Genomic DNA, 18,528 nt, shown 5'->3' with positions numbered 1-18,528 from the left:
CATGCTGCCTCTCGCTCACTTCTTGTCCGCACCTCCATGCAGCTCTCGCTCACTTGTCCGCTCCTCCATGCTGGCTCTCGCTCACTTCTTGTCCGATCCTCCATGCAGCTCTCGCTCACTTCTTGTCCGCTCCTCCATGCTGCTTTCGCTCACTTCTTGTCCGCTCCTCCATGCTGGCTCTCGCTCTCTTCTTGTCCGCTCCTCCATGCTGGCTCTCACTCAGTTCTTGTCCGATCCTCCATGCAGCTCTCGCTCACTTCTTGTCCGCTCCTCCATGCAGCTCCCGCTCACTTCTTGTCCGCTCCTCCATGCTGGCTCTCGCTCACTTCTTGCCCGCTTCTCCCTGCTGGCTCTCGCTCACTTCTTGTCCACTCCTCCATGCTGGCTCTCGCTCACTTCTTGTCCGATCCTCCATGCAGCTCTCGTTCACTTCTTGTCCGCTCCTCCATGCAGCTCTCGCTCACTTCTTGCCCGCTCCTCCATGCTGGTTCTCGCTCACTTCTTGTCCGCTCCTCCATGCTGCCTCTCGCTCACTTCTTGTCCGCTCCTCCATGCTGCTCTCGCTCACTTCTTGTCCGCTCCTCCATGCTGGCTCTCGCTCTCTTCTTGTCTGCTCCTCCATGCTGGCTCTCGCTCACTTCTTGCCCGCTTTTCCCTGCTGGCTCTCGCTCACTTCTTGTCCGCTCCTCCATGCTGGCTCTCGCTCACTTCTTGTCCGATCCTCCATGCAGCTCTCGCTCACTTCTTGTCCGCTCCTCCATGCAGCTCTCGCTCACTTCTTGCCCGCTCCTCCATGCTGGTTCTCGCTCACTTCTTGTCCGCTCCTCCATGCTGCCTCTCGCTCACTTCTTGCTCGCTCCTCCCTGCTGGCTCTCGCTCACTTCTTGCCCACTCCTCCCTGCTGGCTCTCGCTCACTTCTTGTCCGCTCCTCCCTGCTGGCTCTCACTCACTTCTTGCCTGCTCTTCCATGCAGCTCTCGCTTACTTCTTGCCTGCTCCTCCATGCAGCTCTCGCTCACTTCCTGTCCACTCCTCCCTACTGGCTCTCGCTCACTTTTTTGCTCCTCCATGCTGGCTCTCGCTCACTTCTTGCCCGCTCCTCCTTGCTGGCTCCTGCTCACTTCTTGCCCGCTCCTCCATGCTGGTTCTCGCTCACTTCTTGCCCGCTCCTCCATGCTGGTTCTCGCTCACTTCTTGTCCGCTCCTCCATGCTGGCTCTTGCTCACTTCTTGCCCGCTCCTCCATGCTGGCTCTCGCTCACTTCTTGACTGCTCCTCCATGCTGGCTCTCGCTCACTTCTTGCCCGCTTTTCCTTGCTGGCTCTCGCTCACTTCTTGCCCGCTCCTCCCTGCTGTCTCGCTCACTTCTTGTCTGCTCCTCCATGCTGGCTCTCGCTCACTTCTTGCCCGCTCCTCCATGCTGCCTCTCGCTCACTTGTTGTCTGCTCCTCCATGCTGGCTCTCGCTCACTTTTTGCCCGCTCCTCCTTGCTGGCTCTCGCTCACTTCTTGCCCGCTCCTCCTTGCTGGCTCTCGCTCACTTCTTGCCCGCTCCTCCCTGCTGCCTCTCGCTCACTTCTTGTCTGCTCCTCCATGCTGGCTCTCGCTCACTTCTTGTCTGCTCCTCCCTGCTGGCTCTCGCTCTCTTCTTGTCCGCTCCTCCATGCAGCTGTCGCTCACTTCCTGTCCTCTCCTCCATGCAGCTCTTGCTCACTTCTTGTCCGCTCCTCCATGCAGCTCTCGCTCACTTCTTGTCCGTTCCTCCATGCTGGCTCTCGCTCACTTCTTGCCCGCTCCTCCATGCTGGCTCTCGCTCACTTCTTGCCCGCTCCTCCTTGCTGGCTCTTGCTCACTTCTTGTCCGCTCCTCCATGCTGCCTCTCGCTCACTTCTTGTCTGCTCCTCCATGCTGGCTCTCGCTCACTTCTTGCCTGCTCCTCCATGCTGCCTCTCGCTCACTTCTTGTCCGCTCCTCCATGCTGGCTCTCGCTCACTTCTTGTCTGCTCCTCCATGCTGGCTCTCGCTCACTTCTTGTTCGCTCCTCCATGCTGCTCTTGCTCACTGCTCTTGCTCACTTCTTGCCCGCTGCTCCATGCTGCCTCTCGCTCACTTCTTGTCCGCTCCTCCATGCAGCTCTCGCTCACTTCTTGTCCGCTCCTCCATGCTGGCTCTCGCTCACTTCTTGTCCGCTCCTCCATGCAGCTCTCGCTCACTTCTTGTCCGCTCTTCCATGCTGGCTCTCTCTCACTTCTTGTCCGCTTCTCCATGCAGATCTCGCTCACTTCTTGCCCGCTCCTCCCTGCTGGCTCTCGCTCACTTCTTGCCCCATGTTTTAGCTGTTTCTCTCTATTCTGTGTCAGTTTTTCCAGAGGCCACAGATTCAGCCGCCACGTGCCACCATACAGAACAGCAGCCCTTCCATCCGAGCGAGCGCACAGACCCCTGCTGCCGCCGTCTACCAGACCAACCAGCACATCATGATGGTGAATCATCTGCCCATGCCGTACGCGATGCCCCAGGGTCCGCAGTACTGTATCCCCCAGGTACCGCCGCTGCCTCAGCAGTATCTGTGCTCCTCACCCTCCGCAGTGGACATCATGTTCTCCTCTGTCTCTCCAGTATCGTCACAGCACTCCTCCTTATTTGGGACCCCCTCAGCAGTACCCTGTGCAGCCTCCCGGTCCTAACCCGTTTTATCCAGGCCCAGGACCGGGGGAGTTCCCTGCCCCGTACGGTAAGGACGCCATCGGCTCTCGCGCTGTATGGACAAGTGATGCTGGGTTTGCTGAGCTTTTGTTGTCACGTTCCAGGGACCCCATTTTACCCCAGTCAGCCGGTGTACCAGTCAGCGCCGATCATAGTGCCTACCCAGCAGCCACAGCAGCCGCCACCGCCCACCAAGAGGGAGAAGAAGACGGTGAGTGTCCGGTGCTGTCTGACAATGGACCTTCTGCCAGGGGTCAATGTGTCACCAGGAATGTTCCTTCACTTCCAGATCCGAATCAGAGACCCCAATCAGGGTGGCAAAGACATCACTGAGGAGATCATGTCAGGGGGAGGAAGTCGGAATCCCACCCCGCCGATCCTGCGGCCCAGCTCCACACCCACCCCACCTCAGGTAAGGGAACGCCCCACCCACGCCGTGTTTATCGGCTCCCCGTGTCTGCACACGTTATGGGGACATCGTATCTTACAAGGGTTAGTGCGAAGAGTACGGGTTCTCATCTGTCTGCAGGACCTGCACTGATCACGGAGTCAGGGGGTCCCGTGTCCCCCATATTACTGGGGCATGTGTATTGCTCTCCATTCAGAATCAGTGACCTCAGTGCAGCTCCTTGTTACTCCACCAGAACAGTATGCAGACCATCCTGCCACGGCTTTGGTGGGCACCGAGCAGCTTAGCATGGAGGAAGGCTGGGGGCTGCAGGCCGAGTGCTGCGGAGGGCTGCAGGCTGAGTGCTGCTTGGTGCTGCATCTTGTGGTTCTGTTAACCTGTGGCCCCCATATGTGGAATTGGCCCTATGTAGAGTGCAGTGCATTGAGGGAGCTGGTGCCATACACCTGGATGGATAGACTGGATCTAAAGAGCGTACAGATCAGGATCAGCCGCACATCTGATGTGTGTGGGGGTCCTGATCAGCCGCACGTCTGATGTGTGTGGGGGTCCTGATCAGCCGCACGTCTGATGTGTGTGGGGGTCCTGATCAGCCGCACGTCTGATGTGTGTGGGGGCCCTGATCAGCCGCACGTCTGATATGTGTGGGGGTCCTGATCAGCCGCACGTCTGATGTGTGTGGGGTCCTGATCAGCCGCACGTCTGATGTGTGTGGGGGTCCTGATCAGCCGCACGTCTGATGTGTGTGGGGGTCCTGATCAGCCGCACGTCTGATGTGTGTGGGGGTCCTGATCAGCCGCACGTCTGATGTGTGTGGGGGTCCTGATCAGCCGCACGTCTGATGCTTATGGGGGTCCTGATCAGCCGCATGTCTGTGTGTGGGGGTCCTGACTATTCTCTGCAGATTTCAGCACACCTGAACTTATCTGGCCATCAGAGGGATATGGCATCTGCTTGTTTCTCTCACGGATTTTAACACGTGCGCATTTGGCTGAAGCCAGCATGCACGTGTGTGGGGGTGAGGAGGAATGGTGCCCGTAGTTCATGTCCCGCATAAGGCGATGGAGCATGGCAGTAGGGCTGAAGATCTGATGTGGGGCTTAGGGCAGAAATATCCACAGGGTTCATGTCACGTTGTAGATGTTCATGATAGATAGTCAATGATGGAGAGCTTGTGGGGAACCAGTCCGGTCTCATCATAGTGTCAGCTCTTGTGTCACACAATGTTCTTAAGTCTTTGTCAAACTCCTCTAATTGTAACGTCTTTCTCTTTCCTTCTTTTTATGTTTCCTTTTTTTTCTCACCTTAAATTTACTTGAATTGACACCTTTTTTTCTTTCTGATTTGTGCTTGGTTTTTGCTTCACCCTCTCCCCATCCCGTCCTCCCTCCGTCTTCTCTCCCCGTCCTCCCTCCGTCTTCTCTCCCCGTCCTCCCTCCGTCTTCTCTCCCCGTCCCATCCTCCCTCCGTCTTCTCTCCCCGTCCTCCTTCCGTCTTGTCTCCCCGTCCTCCCTGTCTTCTCTCCCCATCCTCCCTTCGTCTTCTCTCCCCGTCCTCCCTCTGTCTTCTCTCCCCATCTCGTTCTCCCTCCGTCTTCTCTCCCTGTCCCGTCTTCCCTCTTTCTTCTCTCCCTGTGCTCCCTCCGTCTTCTCTCCCCGTCCCGTCCTCCCTCCGTCTTCTCTCCCCGTCCCTTCTTCCCTCTTTCTTCTCTCCCCATCCTGTCCTCCCTTCGTCTTCTCTCCCCGTCCTCCCTCCGTCTTCTCTCCCCGTCCCGTCCTCCCTCCGTCTTCTCTCCCCGTCCCGTCCTCCCTCCGTCTTCTCTCTGTCCCGTCCTCCCTCCGTCTTCTCTCCCCATCTCGTCCTCCCTCTGTCTTCTCTCCCCATCCCGTCCTCCCTTCGTCTTCTCTCCCCGTCCTCCCTCCGTCTTCTCTCTCTGTCCCGTCCTACCTCCGTCTTCTCTCCCCATCCCCCCTCTGTCTTCTTTCCCCGTCCTCCCTCCGTCTTCTCTCCCCGTCCCGTACTCCCTCCGTCTTCTGTCCCCGTCCCGTCCTCCCTCCGTCTTCTCTCTGTCCCGTCCTACCTCCGTCTTCTCTCCCCATCCCCCCTCTGTCTTCTCTCCCCGTCCTCCCTTCGTCTTCTTTCCCCGTCCTCCCTCCGTCTTCTCTCCCCATCCCATCCTCCCTCCGTCTTCTCTCCCCGTCCCGTCCTCCCTCTGTCTTCTCTCCACGTCCTCCCTCCGTCTTCTCTTCCCATCCCGTCCTCCCTCCGTCTTTCCCCGTCCCGTCCTCCCTCTGTCTTCTCTCCCCGTCCTCCCTCCGTCTTCTCTCCCTGTTCCGTCCTCCCTCTGTCTTCTCTCTCTGTCCCATCCTCCCTCCGTCTTCTCTCCCCCTCCCTTCCTCCCTCCGTCTTCTCTTCCCATCCCATCCTCCCTCCATCTTCTCTTCCCGTCCTCCCTCCGTCTTCTCTCTCTGTCCCGTCCTCGCTCCATCTTCTCTCCCCGTCCCATCCTCCCTCTGTCTTCTCTTCCCATCCTGTCCTCCATTCGTCTTCTCTCCCCGTCTTCCCTCCGTCTTCTCTCCCCGTCCCGTCCTCCCTCTGTCTTCTCTCTCTGTCCCATCCTCCCTCCGTCTTCTCTCCCCCTCCCTTCCTCCCTCTGTCTTCTCTTCCCATCCCATCCTCCCTCCATCTTCTCTTCCCGTCCTCCCTCCGTCTTCTCTCTCTGTCCCGTCCTCGCTCCATCTTCTCTCCCCGTCCCATCCTCCCTCTGTCTTCTCTTCCCATCCTGTCCTCCCTTCATCTTCTCTCCCCGTCTTCCCTCCGTCTTCTCTCTCCGTCCCGTCCTCCCTCCGTCTTCTCTCTCCGTCCTGTCCTCCCTCCGTCTTCTCTCTCCGTCCCGTCCTCCCTCCGTCTTCTCTCTCCGTCCCGTCCTCCCTCCGTCTTCTCTCTCCGTCCCATCCTCCCTCCGTCTTCTCTCTCCGTCCCGTCCTCCCTCCGTCTTCTCTCTCCGTCCCGTCCTCCCTCCGTCTTCTCTCTCCGTCCCGTCCTCCCTCCGTCTTCTCTCTCCGTCCCGTCCTCCCTCTGTCTTCTCTCTCCGTCCCGTCCTCCCCTCGTCTTCTCTTCCCGTCCTCCCTCCGTCTACTCTGCCCCGTTCCGTCTACTCTGCCCCGTTCCGTCTACTCTGCCGCATCCCGTCCTCCATGATCTGCTGTCACCTTCTGACCCTTTTCATAATTGGGGTTTTCCGTTGTGCTATCTGGCTCACCGTTTCTCCCCGTTTTGCTAGTTTTTTTGTTCACGCGCTCATTATCACCCTCTTTTGTACTTCAAATCCCAGCAGCTTCACAACCCGGCTCCTGAGCACAGTCCAGTGGTGTATGGGACTGTGGAGAGCCCCCATCTCACTGCCGCCCGGGAGCACAAAGCAGGTAGGATCCCCCCGACCTTCATAACATGCACCTAATGTGTAATGCCAGGAGGATATAACAAAGGACACGACGGTGGCTAACTCAGGATCACTAATGTATGTACACAGCAGAATAGTGAGTTAAGCTCTGGGGTATAATACAGCATGTAACTCAGGATCAGTAATGTAATTTATGTACACAGTGACTGCACCAGCAAAATAGTGAGTGCAGCTCTTGAGTATAATACAGGATGTAACTCAGGATCACTAATGTATGTACACAGCAGAATAGTGAGTGCAGCTCTGGGGTATAATACAGGATGTAACTCAGGATCAGTAATGTATGTACACAGTGACTGCACCAGCAGAATAGTGAGTGCAGCTCTGGGGTATAATACAGGATGTAACTCAGGATCAGTAATGTATGTACACAGTGACTGCCCCAGCAGAATAGTGAGTGCAGCTCTGGAGTATAATACAGGATGTAACTCAGGATCAGTAATGTAATGTATGTACACAGTGACTGCACCAGCAGAATAGTGAGTGCAGCTCTGGGGTATAATACAGGATGTAACTCAGGATCAGTAATGTATGTACACAGTGACTGCACCAGCAGAATAGTGAGTGCAGCTCTGGAGTATAATACAGGATGTAACTCAGGATCAGTAATGTATGTACACAGTGACTGCACCAGCAGAATAGTGAGTGCAGCTCTGGGGTATAATACAAGATGTAACTCAGGATCAGTAATGTAATGTATGTACACAGTGACTGCACCTTCAGAGTAGTGAGTGCAGCTCAGCTGCTGCTCATTGTGCTAATTGTGGGTGCGGTCGTTGCTGAACCTGCTGTGTGCTCCTGAGCTCCTGAGAACCACCAACTCTCCACCCGGGGACCTGCTCTCTCTCTTACCCAGGGAGGGAGTGGGTTTCCTGGGATGAGTGAAGGAGCCAAGTCCCAGGCTTCTGCTTCCTGGACCAGGCTGGCGGGGGGCAGAAGGAACCAGCAACCAGCCTGCACATCAGAGGATTCGGGGGTGAGACTCTCCACCAGGAGTCGCAGCAATGTGGCTCCTACTCCCCCCAGGTCTGCAAAGACCCAGAGAAGCCGCAAGGCTTCCATGGAGGAGAAGCCTGCTAGTGTGCAAGATGGCAGTCCTTCCGGAGGAAAGCTGAGTGCTCACGGAGGTGAGGCCGACCTCACTCAGGAGGGTTGGGCACTGCAGAGACCCCGGGAGTCTGTGTCCACCTATGCCTCCCGGGTCATGAGCCACCTCCGTGAGTATGAAGAGGCTAGTAAGGCACTGAGGAGGCTTCGGGAGGATCTGCGCTGCACAAGCAACAAAGCTGCAGGTTCCTCCAAACCGAGGAAGAGTCAGCTCCAGGCGGAGGTAAGGAGACTTAAAGTTGAGATCAATGAGCTTGAAGTCAGAAAAGCTTACATCAGAGAAAAAAGTGGACCATTTAAAGAAAAGCTTATAAATGAAGACCGATTCAGAGAAATGGCTGATAACAGAGAGCAAAGGCAGATGGGGCTGCAGCCTGAGAGCCAGGTGGATGATGATGAGGAGGATGACCAGCAGAAAGCCCCACCTGGCAGCCTGCTTAGTCACTCACAGGCCACGTGCAGCGAGGTCCCTGCAGGACAGGCGACAATGACATCTCGTCGCAGTTCTGCTGGCTCTGGGGAGGACAGTGACAACATCGGCCAGGGAGGGGCGCTAATGGCAGAGATCAAGCTCCTGGAGTCCCCAGTGTGCCTTCAGAACTTCCATCTTGGTGATGGTTTACCAGAGGAGGCACCTGGGGGCCAGAAGAAAAAGGCAAAGAAAACCACCAAGCCAAAGCTGCAGGAATCGGTAAGCTATGTATATGCCCCCCTCCCTGTACCCCCTGAGTCGGCTGCAGGGTCAGCTCGCTGTATAAGCCCCGTTGCCCAGCCCAGCCCGGGTTCTGCTGTGGATCCGGTGCAAAGGCACGAGGAGATTACAAAGCAACGCAATGAGGCGCAGAGCTCCGTCTCTGCTTGTAGTAGCAGGGACGTAGTAGCAGGTGCATCAGCCGAGAGGCTGGACAGTGAGGGCGGCCCGGTGGTGGGCAGACGGTCAGGCCACGATACTGTGGTCCGCTCCTCAGTGGGAGGGGGGAGCGGCCCGGTGTCGGGGGCAGCTTCGGTAGCCTCGGTGCCCCTGAATACTGTTGCCGCTGATCACTTAGTTGAGGAGCAGCGGCAGCGTGAGGGGGTTACCGGGGCTGGGAGTTCCGGTCCTCCCAAAGTCCTATTTTGTGTTGGTGCCGCTGGTCAACGGGATCCTGATGCTGAGAATCAGCGGTGCCTCACAGCAGCTAAAGATCAACGGAGCCTGGTAGCAACCATGAAGCAGCGGAAAATATGAACTGATGATGCGGAGGGCACACATAAAACCAGGGGTGAGGTCACCTCCAGTTCTGTGGAGGAGACTCAGCCCCTTGTACCTGATGATGCGGGGGCCAAAGTGTCACCCCCTGTTGTCACTGGTCCAGCAGGAGTGAATGTGGTGGGTATGGATGCGGAAAACTCTTTGTCTAGTGGTGTGGTTGCTGGTTTGGTAGAGGGTGAGGGGGTTATGGAGGTGGGTAATGGTGATGCTGTTGGTGTGGATGTGGTCACTGGTCCGGTGGTGGCAGCGCCTGTCAGGAGCTTTGCCGCTGTCACCTCCGGGGGAAATAGGGCGTACTCCTTGTCTCTGGGCTCTGGGGACGGCATGTTGCAACGGCGTCTCCTGGAGGCTCTAAAGAGGGGGGAGAGATCTCTAATGGTAGATGGTCGAGAGGTTGATCTATCCTTCTTGATAGAGAGGCATGGCCTCGGGGCCTTCCGAGAGCAAAGAGTGGGGGATACAGTGTGGTCCCTCCCAACAGCCGGGCCGGGTAGTGTGCGTAGGAATGTGGTCCGTCTTCGGTGGAGGGGCAGTGATGCATGTCCTCCAAGGTCGAAGGTTGTGGAGCTCCTGCTGAGGATGGGCTTCAAGGCGATTGACATCTATGCCTTGATACATCCCTATTCCACACCTGAGTTTGATGTCAGCTTTGTTTGGCCGGAGGGGCTTGAACTCTTCTGGTCGAACTATGAGTTGGCAAAAAATAAGCCCGGCTGGCAAGACTTTGCCGTTCAGGCGGTGTCTCGCCAAAATCAAGTCAAGAAAGTGACCGTGATGACATGTAACGAGTCGCTTTCTTGTAATGACATCATGACGTGGCTTGGCCGGTATGGAGAGGTAGTGGAGATGCCAAAGAAAAACCGTGACGAGTTTGGTATCTGGTCAGGGGCCTGGACGTTTATGGTAAAACTTAAGCGTTCAGGTGGTACGGTTGCCCACATACCATCATCTGCCTTCCTGGGTAGGGATCGTATCCTGGTCTTCTACCAGGGGCAACCGAAGCTCTGTCACAAGTGCGGCGACCCCACACAATTCAGCGCAAACTGCACTGTGCAGAAATGTGCATTGTGTGGGGATATCGGCCATCTTGCTGCATCTTGTGCGGAGATTAGGTGCCACCTGTGTGGTGAATTAGGTCACCCATTCAGCCGTTGTCCTCGCTCCTTCGCTAATGCAGTCGTGACCCCGGTGGGAGAAAGCCGCGAGGCTGATTCTGCTGGGGAAGGGACTAGCAGGGGTGAGGGAGCTGAGGGGCCAAGGAGGAAAAGCAATAAAAAGACGCCTGCCCAGCTGAGGCGTCTAGACAAGCGCAGACAGGATAGGGAGCTGGGCGAGCCTCGGGCTACTGCGGCGGCCCCTGTTCTGGACGCCAGTCTTGCTGCTGAGGCCCCGAGGGATGATGAGTTGGATCAGGAGGTCAGGAGGATCCACAGGCAGGAAACCGCCACTGCCTCCGAATCCTCCCATTATGAAAGTATGCATGAGGATAATAGGCAGTGGCTACAGGAAAAGCGTAAGCTTGGCACCAAAAAGAAGAGAAAGAAGGGAGATAAAACATCTCCCGCTCTGACCAAGGTACCTAAGGAAGGGAAAACTGACTCCCCTCTGGTTGGTCTTTCTAACCGGTTCCAAGCCCTTGACAACATCTCTTCATCTGAGGAGGAAGCTGAGGGTGAGGTTCCGGCTTCGGCGGGGCTTACAGGGGGCGCCGAGTCTCCTTCTTCTGGGAATGTAAGGTTCTTGGAGGGAGGGAATGGCTCAGAGTCTGGAGACGAGGAGGATAAAAAGAAAAAACATGTGGAAATGGACACCTCTATGTCATTAAAGAGGGGGAAGGATTCCTCCTCTGAGGCAGAGGATAAGGGGAGTGGGAAGAAGAAAGCCATCTAACTCAATCACCAATGATGGCAGTACCCACTCCGTTGATGCCGACGTCCATTAATGTCGCCAGCATAAAGTCAAATACAGCTAGATTTGCGGCCTTTGATTTTCTCAGCCGGGTTGAAGCTGACATTTTCTTTTTGCAAGAGATCAGGCTGCCAAACATGGCAGACGTGTGTAAAGCTAAAAGGGAGTGGAGACTCGGGCCCTCCTATTGGTCTCTTGCGGCCGAGCCGTATAGCGGAGTGGCGGTCCTTTTTACCGCACCGGTGGAATGCCGACAAGTTATTGAGTTAGAAATGGGGAGGTGCCTTATCTTAGATGTCCTCATGAAGGGACAAGAGCTCCGGCTCATTAACATCTATGGTCCCCAATCTAAGTGGGACCGGAAGTGTCTCTTCATGAGGATCAAGCCCTACCTTTTTACAAGTCGGCAGGTTGTCTTTGGAGGGGACTTCAATGCTGTCACGAGGCCCCGAGATAGAGGAGGTTCCAGAGACAAGTTGACTTATGATAGCGTCGCCCTTAATAGTATAGCTAGTGAGGCTCGCCTGGTAGATGTCCACATTCGGCACACCCCAGGCCACGGTGGGTTCACCTATCATAGAGGTAACTGTAGGTCCAGAATAGATAGGTTTTATTTAAAGGAGGAAGCTGTCTCTTCAGCAGTGTCTGTTGTTGAGGTGGAGTTCTCCGACCACTGTTAAATTTTGTTTTCTCTGAATGTTACAGAGACCCTCCGGATGGGAAGAGGCTTTTGGAGGCTCAATTCGTCTCTCTTGGAAGAAGCGGAGATAAGACAGTCCTTTGAGGATTTTCTTCAGAGCCAGGTACCCTTTCTGGATCTGTGTAGTAGTAAGTCAGAGTGGTGGGAGATGTTCAAGGAAAGGGTGGCGAGATTCTTCCGCCAGCTCTCGAGCCTCAGGAGTCTGAGCAGGTACCGCCTGTATCAGGGTCTGAGGAGGAAACTCAAGCATCTTGTCTCAACTGGAGGTAGCCGCGAGGAGATCTCCAGAGTGAAATCTTTGCTTATGAGGTGTCAGTACGATAGACACGCATCTTTGGTTTTTGAGAGGGATTACGGGAAGTACCGCTCGCCCGACCCCTACAGAAACTGCAGGATGTCAGTGAATAGTAAAGTAGTTACAGGACTGGTCGACACTATGGGGTCCCTGAGACGATCCAGATCAGGGATCCTGGAGGTTGTCAGATCCTTCTACTCGCACCTCTTGGGGAAGAGGGATCTTGATTGGGATGAGATGTCGGCTTTCCTGGCTGAAGCCGTCCCCGAACCAGGGGTAGACCCATCTCTTGACGTTTTGACAGAAATAATCAGGGAAGAGGAAGTTCAGTTGGCGATTGAAGGGCTTGCCCCCCAAAAATCGCCTGGTCCAGATGGCTTAACATCTGAATTCTATAAGACCTTTAAGGACGTTTTGGTTCCCCTCTTGACTGAGGTATTCAATGAGTGTCTTTCCTCGGGCACTCTGTCAAAGTCAATGAGGAGGTCTGCTCTGATCATCTTGTCAAAGGGTAAGGACCCATCTGGCATTGAGAATTGGCGTCCCATAGCGCTTCTCAATGCAGACAGGAAGGTTCTGGCAAAGGTGCTGTTTAATCGGCTGGTGAAATTTGCACCCCGACTCCTTTCGGAGGCCCAGCATTGCTCTGTTCCAGGCCGCAGCACATTTAGTGCTGTGCTCTGTGTCCGAGAGGCAGTGGAGCAGGGTAGGGCTGGTCACTGGAAGGGGTACATGCTGTCACTGGACCAGGCAAAAGCGTTTGATCGGGTTAATCACGAGTACCTCTGGTCCGTCCTTCTGAGATATGGCCTGCCGGAGGGGTTTGTTGATTGGCTTAAGACCTTGTACAGTGGGGCAGAGAGTTTCCCACTTGTGAATGGTTGGATTGGCAGCTCTTTTGAGGTTGGGTCCGGTGTTCGCCAGGGTTGTCCCTTGAGCCCGCTGCTGTACGTGTTTGCGATTGACCCTCTTCTTAGGAGCGTGGACCGTTGGCCGGGATCGGGATGGACCAGGCAGCACCGGAAGCCACTCTGAGGGTGGTGACGTATGCCGATGATGTCACTGTGTTTGTTTCCTCTCACGAGGAGGCAGGGTGGCTGATGTCAGAGGTAGATCTCTACTCGGAGGCATCCGGGTCCAAGATCAACCGGGATAAGTGTGAGAGTCTCTGGTTGGGAGGAGGAGATCCTGGTTTTGATCTCCCGGACACCCTTCCAGGACCCAAAGTCTCTGCAAAAGTCCTTGGCATCGAATTTGGCCAGGGGGATTACCCCAAACAAAATTGGGACAGCAGGCTAGAGATCGCCACTCAGAAGGTGAACCAATGGAAGGGTTGGTCTTTGACCCTAAGGGAAAGGGTAAACCTGATCAAAACTTACCTGCTCCCTTTACTGATTTATCTGGGCAGTGAGTGCATCTTGCCAGAATCTCTCTGGACTCGGGTCTACAGTTTGTTCTTCCAACTGTTATGGGGGAATAGACTGAACCTAGTCAAGAGGGAGTTTACTTACCGTACGAGGAGACTAGGAGGGTGGGGTATGGTCAACCCTGTGGTATTCCTTGTGGATACCTTCATTAAGATCAATATTGCACACCTCTGGAAAGAGAGGGCTCCTCCGTGGGTATTCTCCTGTAGGGAATGGTTTCAGCCTTTCTTCCAGGAATGGGAGACAGGAGGGCAAGTGAAGGATCTTCGCACACCTCATGGACATCTTCCGGTTTACGCTACCTTGGTTCTGAAGGTAATTCGTCGGTGGGGTCTGGGAATGTGGGAGATCAGGACTCTGCCAAGGAAACTCCTTGACAATAGGGTTCTGTTGACCCATTTCCAGAGGCCTCTGGCGCTCAGGGACTGCCCAAGTCGGGATCTTGGGGTGGGTTTGCATCTTTTGAATTCTATCAGGATCCCCTCGAAGTTTTGGGACTTGGCTTGGCGCTGCTTCCATGGGAAACTGTGTGTGAGGGACAATCTGAAGTGTAGGAGCTCTTGAGGACAGGAATTGTCCTCGGGAGCATTGTGGTACCTTGATGGAGAGCATGGACCAATTCCTGCTTCATTGTCCCTTCAACACAGAGGTGTACAACAGGGTGGGCGCCTTCATTGGCTGGTCTCGGCTGGCCGGTCTCTCCTATGCGGAATGGGCCTATGGAGCATTCGGAGACCTTAGTGGTCGGGACCGCTGCACCTTATTTCTAGTTAGCGCAGTGGTTAGGTATCACACGTGGAACGCGCGGTGCTTAGTATCGACGCAACGAAAAATCCTCCCAGTGGACGATGTGTTTAGGACCATACTCGGTGACCTGGTGAAGGTGCGCTCTCTGGAGTATGAGAGACTGGGCACACGGAGGGCCGCGCTCCTCTGGAGGGGGTTTCTTTTAGTGTGCCCTAGTCTGGTCGTCTCCTTTCCTGGTGGTGGGCTGCTGCTGAAACTGTAGATTTTTGTTTTGTTTGATCATTATACAGTGATGTAGGGCTGCAGGCGCCGAACTTGGGCTTCGTGATTTGTGATTATTGTGGTGTGTGCTGCTGTATTTATTGTATATAGGGATATAGATTTGGGTGTAGGTGTTAGGTTGGGTTGTGGGAAAAGGGGGGAGGTGGGTTTATCTTGTGGGACTATGGGACACTGGGTTGTTTGGGGGAAAAACTGGCACTGCCTGATCTGGCTTATGGACGTTGGACATGGACTGAGGCATGAGACGCAGGACCAGCTCTCAGGTCAGTGCGGAGGTTGGGAATGGTGCGCTTGAGTGTGGGGTAGTGGTTAGCTTAGTATTGTATATATTTGCATAGTTTGTGGTTATTTTATTTATAAAAAAATAAATAAAATAATAAAAAATAATTAACAATATAAAAAATAATAATAATAAAAAAAAATATGTATGTGTATAGAGTCTTTGTTTGCTATTGTTTATTTGTTTTTGTGTGCTATTGTTTATATTGTTTGCTATTATTTAGTTTGGTGACCGAACCAGAAGGTGTAAGTTATAAGTTATTAAGTAGTAGTTATTATTAGTTATTATTCTGTATATATAATATGTGTGAGAGGAGAGGATGAGCGGCTGGACCAGTGTTCATTATACTGATTATTTTCAGGCTGATATTTCTGTTTTGTTTCTGTTATTATTATTGTTATGTTTTTCATTTTTATAGTAAAAGATCTACAGGATGTAACTCAGGATCAGTAATGTATGTACACAATGACTGCACCAGCAGAATAGTGAGTGCAGCTCTGGAGTATAATACAGGAGGTAACTCAGGATCAGTAATGTATGTACACAGTGACTGCGCCAGCAGAATAGTGAGCGCAGCTCTGGGGTATAATACATGAGGTAACTCAGGATCAGTAATGTAATGCATGTACACAGTGACTGCACCAGCAGAATAGTCAGTGCAGCTCTGGGGTATAATGCAGGAGGTAACTCAGGATCAGTAATGTAATGTATGTACACAGTGACTGCACCAGCAGAATAGTGAGTGCAGCTCTGGAGTATAATACAGTATGTAACTCAGAATCAGTAATGTGTGTACACAGTGCCTGCACCATCAGAATAGTGAGCGCAGCTCTGGGGTATAATGCAGGAGGTAACTCAGGATCAGTAATGTAATGTATGTACACAGTGACTGCACCAGCAGAATAGTGAGTGCAGCTCTGGGGTATAGTACAGGATCAGTAAGGTTTTGTATGTAGACAGTGACTAGTGATGTTTGGTGATGGGACGTCCGGCTGTGAGCTGGAGCTGTAGGTTTTGTGTCTCCATATTGTCAGTCCCCAGTTGATAACTTTTGACTCTTGTGTTTTCTATAGAGGAGAGTCCCATACCAGAGCCCACCCTGAAAGCTTCTCCTCCTGCCCTCCTCTGCCTGAAGCCCACCGACCATGGCAGTTGTGCAGTGCTGGAGGCGATGCCAGACCCGATATCGTCAGACTCTAGGCCGGAGCCCCTCCAGACGTCTGGCCCATTACCTGCCCCGGTGGTGGTGGCCCCAGCAGTGGCCCCAGCTTTTCCCTGCCACCTGGAGGATGGTGATGTTGCATCGCTGGAGTCTGCCCTTCTTGATGAAGCCGCCGCTGTCTCCAATGATGAGGAAGAGGAGGATCTATGCAAGGATCCGCGGGGGCTTCCCGAAGCTGCTGACACCCCGGCGACTGCTCAGGAAATGAACGGCATAAGCTATGGACTTCTGACAACCGACAACTCTGTGGGCGAGGAAGGAACAGATGCACCCGAGTTGGCCCCCCCCACAGACCTGAGCGTAGAATGCACTTCTCCAAACGTGCCTGTGTCATCACTACAGTCAGACTCGCCCCCTCCCCCGCTCATTGCCGCTGCTCATTGCACCACTAAAACCTCCCCCCCTGCTGCCGTTCTGCCAGCCATGGGCCCCGAGCACATGGACGAGCAGGAGAGCCCCAGGACGGCCCTTGTGGACGGGGCCACAGACTCTGCAGACATTGGACTGGTGGAGGACGACTCTGAGCTGGAAACCAGCGTCACACTTCTAAGCTTCAGCTCCAGGAGGAGTCCTGTGGAAGGTGAGCGGCGGCCCAGGGCTGTACTCACCGCCTCCCCGTATTATGGAGCGCAGCTCCGGGCCACCTGTAATGTGAGCATTGCTCTGCAGCGTGCTGCGTACACCAAACAGTCTGGGAGATAGGACGATGCAGAGCTAAGAGGAAATGAGCAGAATTGTGATTGCAGCTTTGGAAGTAACAGGAGTAAGATACAGATCAATAAATGGTTCTCCTATTGACTCTAGGGTGATGGGGACTGTTGTCCTGAGACTACCTGCTGGGGGTTGTAGTCTGGACTGCCGCGACATGAAAGATGGTTCAGGGTCTGATGGTGACTCGGGGCGAGTCGACCTCGCTGAGACCTTCTCGGTGTCATTACTTACACGTCTGCTCTCTGAGATTGCAGCTCTGGGGGACAGCAAATCCTGCCCTCTGCTGATGGTGCCCAGAGATCCTGCCCATAGCGCGAGGCGGCGCCGAGCTCCGGCTCTACCCAGCACAGAGAGAGTTAAGGCTGCGTTCGGTGAGAGTGGCCGCCACCGCGGAGCGTAGGGTCTGGGGTTGTCTGGCATGAAGGCTGCAGTGCTGCCATGTCGTCTCGTGGTCTGTAGACCTCGTCCATCAGAAAATGTTCTTCCGGGACCCCAGCAGCGTCCCTTGCCCGTTCAGAATGATGGAGGTGGATGACCAGTCGCTTAGGCGTGATTGTCACCATATTGTAGGGAGCATTGTATACAAGGGGGCTCCGCACAGTCTGATGTGTGTGGGCTGCTTTCTTCTGCGTGCAGTGCTCCCCCGCTTGTCTCCCGGGTGCAGTGCTCCCCGCTTGTCTCCCGGGTGCAGTGCTCCCCGCTTGTCTCCCGGGTGCAGTGCTCCCCCGCTTGTCTCCCGGGTGCAGTGCTCCCCCGCTTGTCTCCCGGGTGCAGTGCTCCCCCGCTTGTCTCCCGGGTGCAGTGCTCCCCCGCTTGTCTCCTGGGTGCAGTGGTCCCCCCGCTTGTCTCCTGGGGGCTGACGCTCCCCCGCTTGCCTCCTGGGGGCTGACGCTCCCCCGCTTGCCTCCAAGGGGTTGACGCTCCCCCGCTTGTCTCCTGGGGGCTGACACTGCCTCGCTCGTCTCCTGGGGGTTGACGCTCCTCCGCTCGTCTCCTGGGGGGCTGACGCTGCCTCGCTCGTCTCCTGGGGGCTGACGCTCCCCCTCTTGTCTCCTGGGGGCTGACGCTCCCCCGCTCGTCTCCTGGGGGCTGACGCTCCCCCGCTCGTCTCCTGGGGGCTGACGCTCCCCCGCTCGTCTCCTGGGGGCTGACGCTCCCCCGCTCGTCTCCTGGGGGCTGACGCTCCCCCGCTCGTCTCCTGGGGGCTGACGCTCCCCCGCTCGTCTCCTGGGGGCTGACGCTCCCCCGCTCGTCTCCTGGGGGCTGACGCCCCCCACCCCCCCCGCTCGTCTCCTGGTGGCTGACGCTCCCCCGCTCGTCTCCTGGGGGTCGACGCTCCCCCGCTTGTCTCCTGGGGGCTGACGCTCCCCCGCTTGTCTCCTGGGGGCTGACGCTCCCCCGCTTGTCTCCTGGGGGCTGACGCTCCCCCGCTTGTCTCCTGGGGGCTGACACTCCCCCGCTTGTCTCCTGGGGGCTGACGCTCCCCGCTTGTCTCCTGGGGGCTGATGCTCCCCCGCTTGTCTCCTGGGGGCTTACTCTCCCTCGCTTGTCTCCTGGGTGCAGTGCTCCCCCTCTTGTCTCCTGGGGGCTGACGCTGCCCCTCTTGTCTCCTGGGGGCTGACGCTCCCCCGCTTGTCTCCTGGGGGCTGACGCTCCCCCGCTTGTCTCCTGGGGGCTGACGCTCCCCCGCTTGTCTCCTGGGGGCTGACGCTCCCCCGCTTGTCTCCTGGGGGCTGACCCTCCCCCGCTTGTCTCCTGGGGGCTGACGCTCCCCGCTTGTCTCCTGGGGGCTGACGCTCCCCCGCTTGTCTCCTGGGGGGCTTACTCTCCCTCGCTTGTCTCCTGGGTGCAGTGCTCCCCCTCTTGTCTCCTGGGGGCTGACGCTGCCCCTCTTGTCTCCTGGGGGCTGACGCTCCCACGCTTGTCTCCTGGGGGCTGACGCTCCCCCGCTTGTCTCCTGGGGGCTTACTCTCCCTTGCTTGTCTTCTGGGTGCAGTGCTCCCCCTCTTGTCTCCTGGGGC

At 55.7% G+C, this 18,528-nt stretch overlaps 1 protein-coding gene across 3 annotated transcripts in view; it reads left to right on the top strand.

The window, feature by feature from the left end:
* The window catches only part of EIF4G3 (eukaryotic translation initiation factor 4 gamma 3), a 114,990-nt gene that overhangs the window by 76,115 nt on the left and 20,347 nt on the right, over positions 1–18,528 (top strand). For 2 of the 3 annotated variants that reach the window (XM_077260448.1, XM_077260447.1), the window contains exons 7-12: positions 2,359–2,541; positions 2,618–2,732; positions 2,809–2,915; positions 2,994–3,116; positions 6,448–6,538; positions 15,648–16,376. In XM_077260448.1, the coding sequence (XP_077116563.1) occupies positions 2,359–2,541; positions 2,618–2,732; positions 2,809–2,915; positions 2,994–3,116; positions 6,448–6,538; positions 15,648–16,376 (1,348 nt within the window). The remainder of the gene's footprint in view (positions 1–2,358; positions 2,542–2,617; positions 2,733–2,808; positions 2,916–2,993; positions 3,117–6,447; positions 6,539–15,647; positions 16,377–18,528) is intronic. The other variant, XM_077260449.1, reaches the window with a different exon arrangement.

This window comes from Ranitomeya variabilis, chromosome 4, assembly GCF_051348905.1.
Source record: "Ranitomeya variabilis isolate aRanVar5 chromosome 4, aRanVar5.hap1, whole genome shotgun sequence".
Taxonomy (NCBI): Eukaryota; Metazoa; Chordata; class Amphibia; order Anura; family Dendrobatidae; genus Ranitomeya; species Ranitomeya variabilis.
The sequence above is the reverse complement of the archived record's forward strand: the minus strand, read 5'-3'. Positions and strand labels throughout refer to the sequence as shown.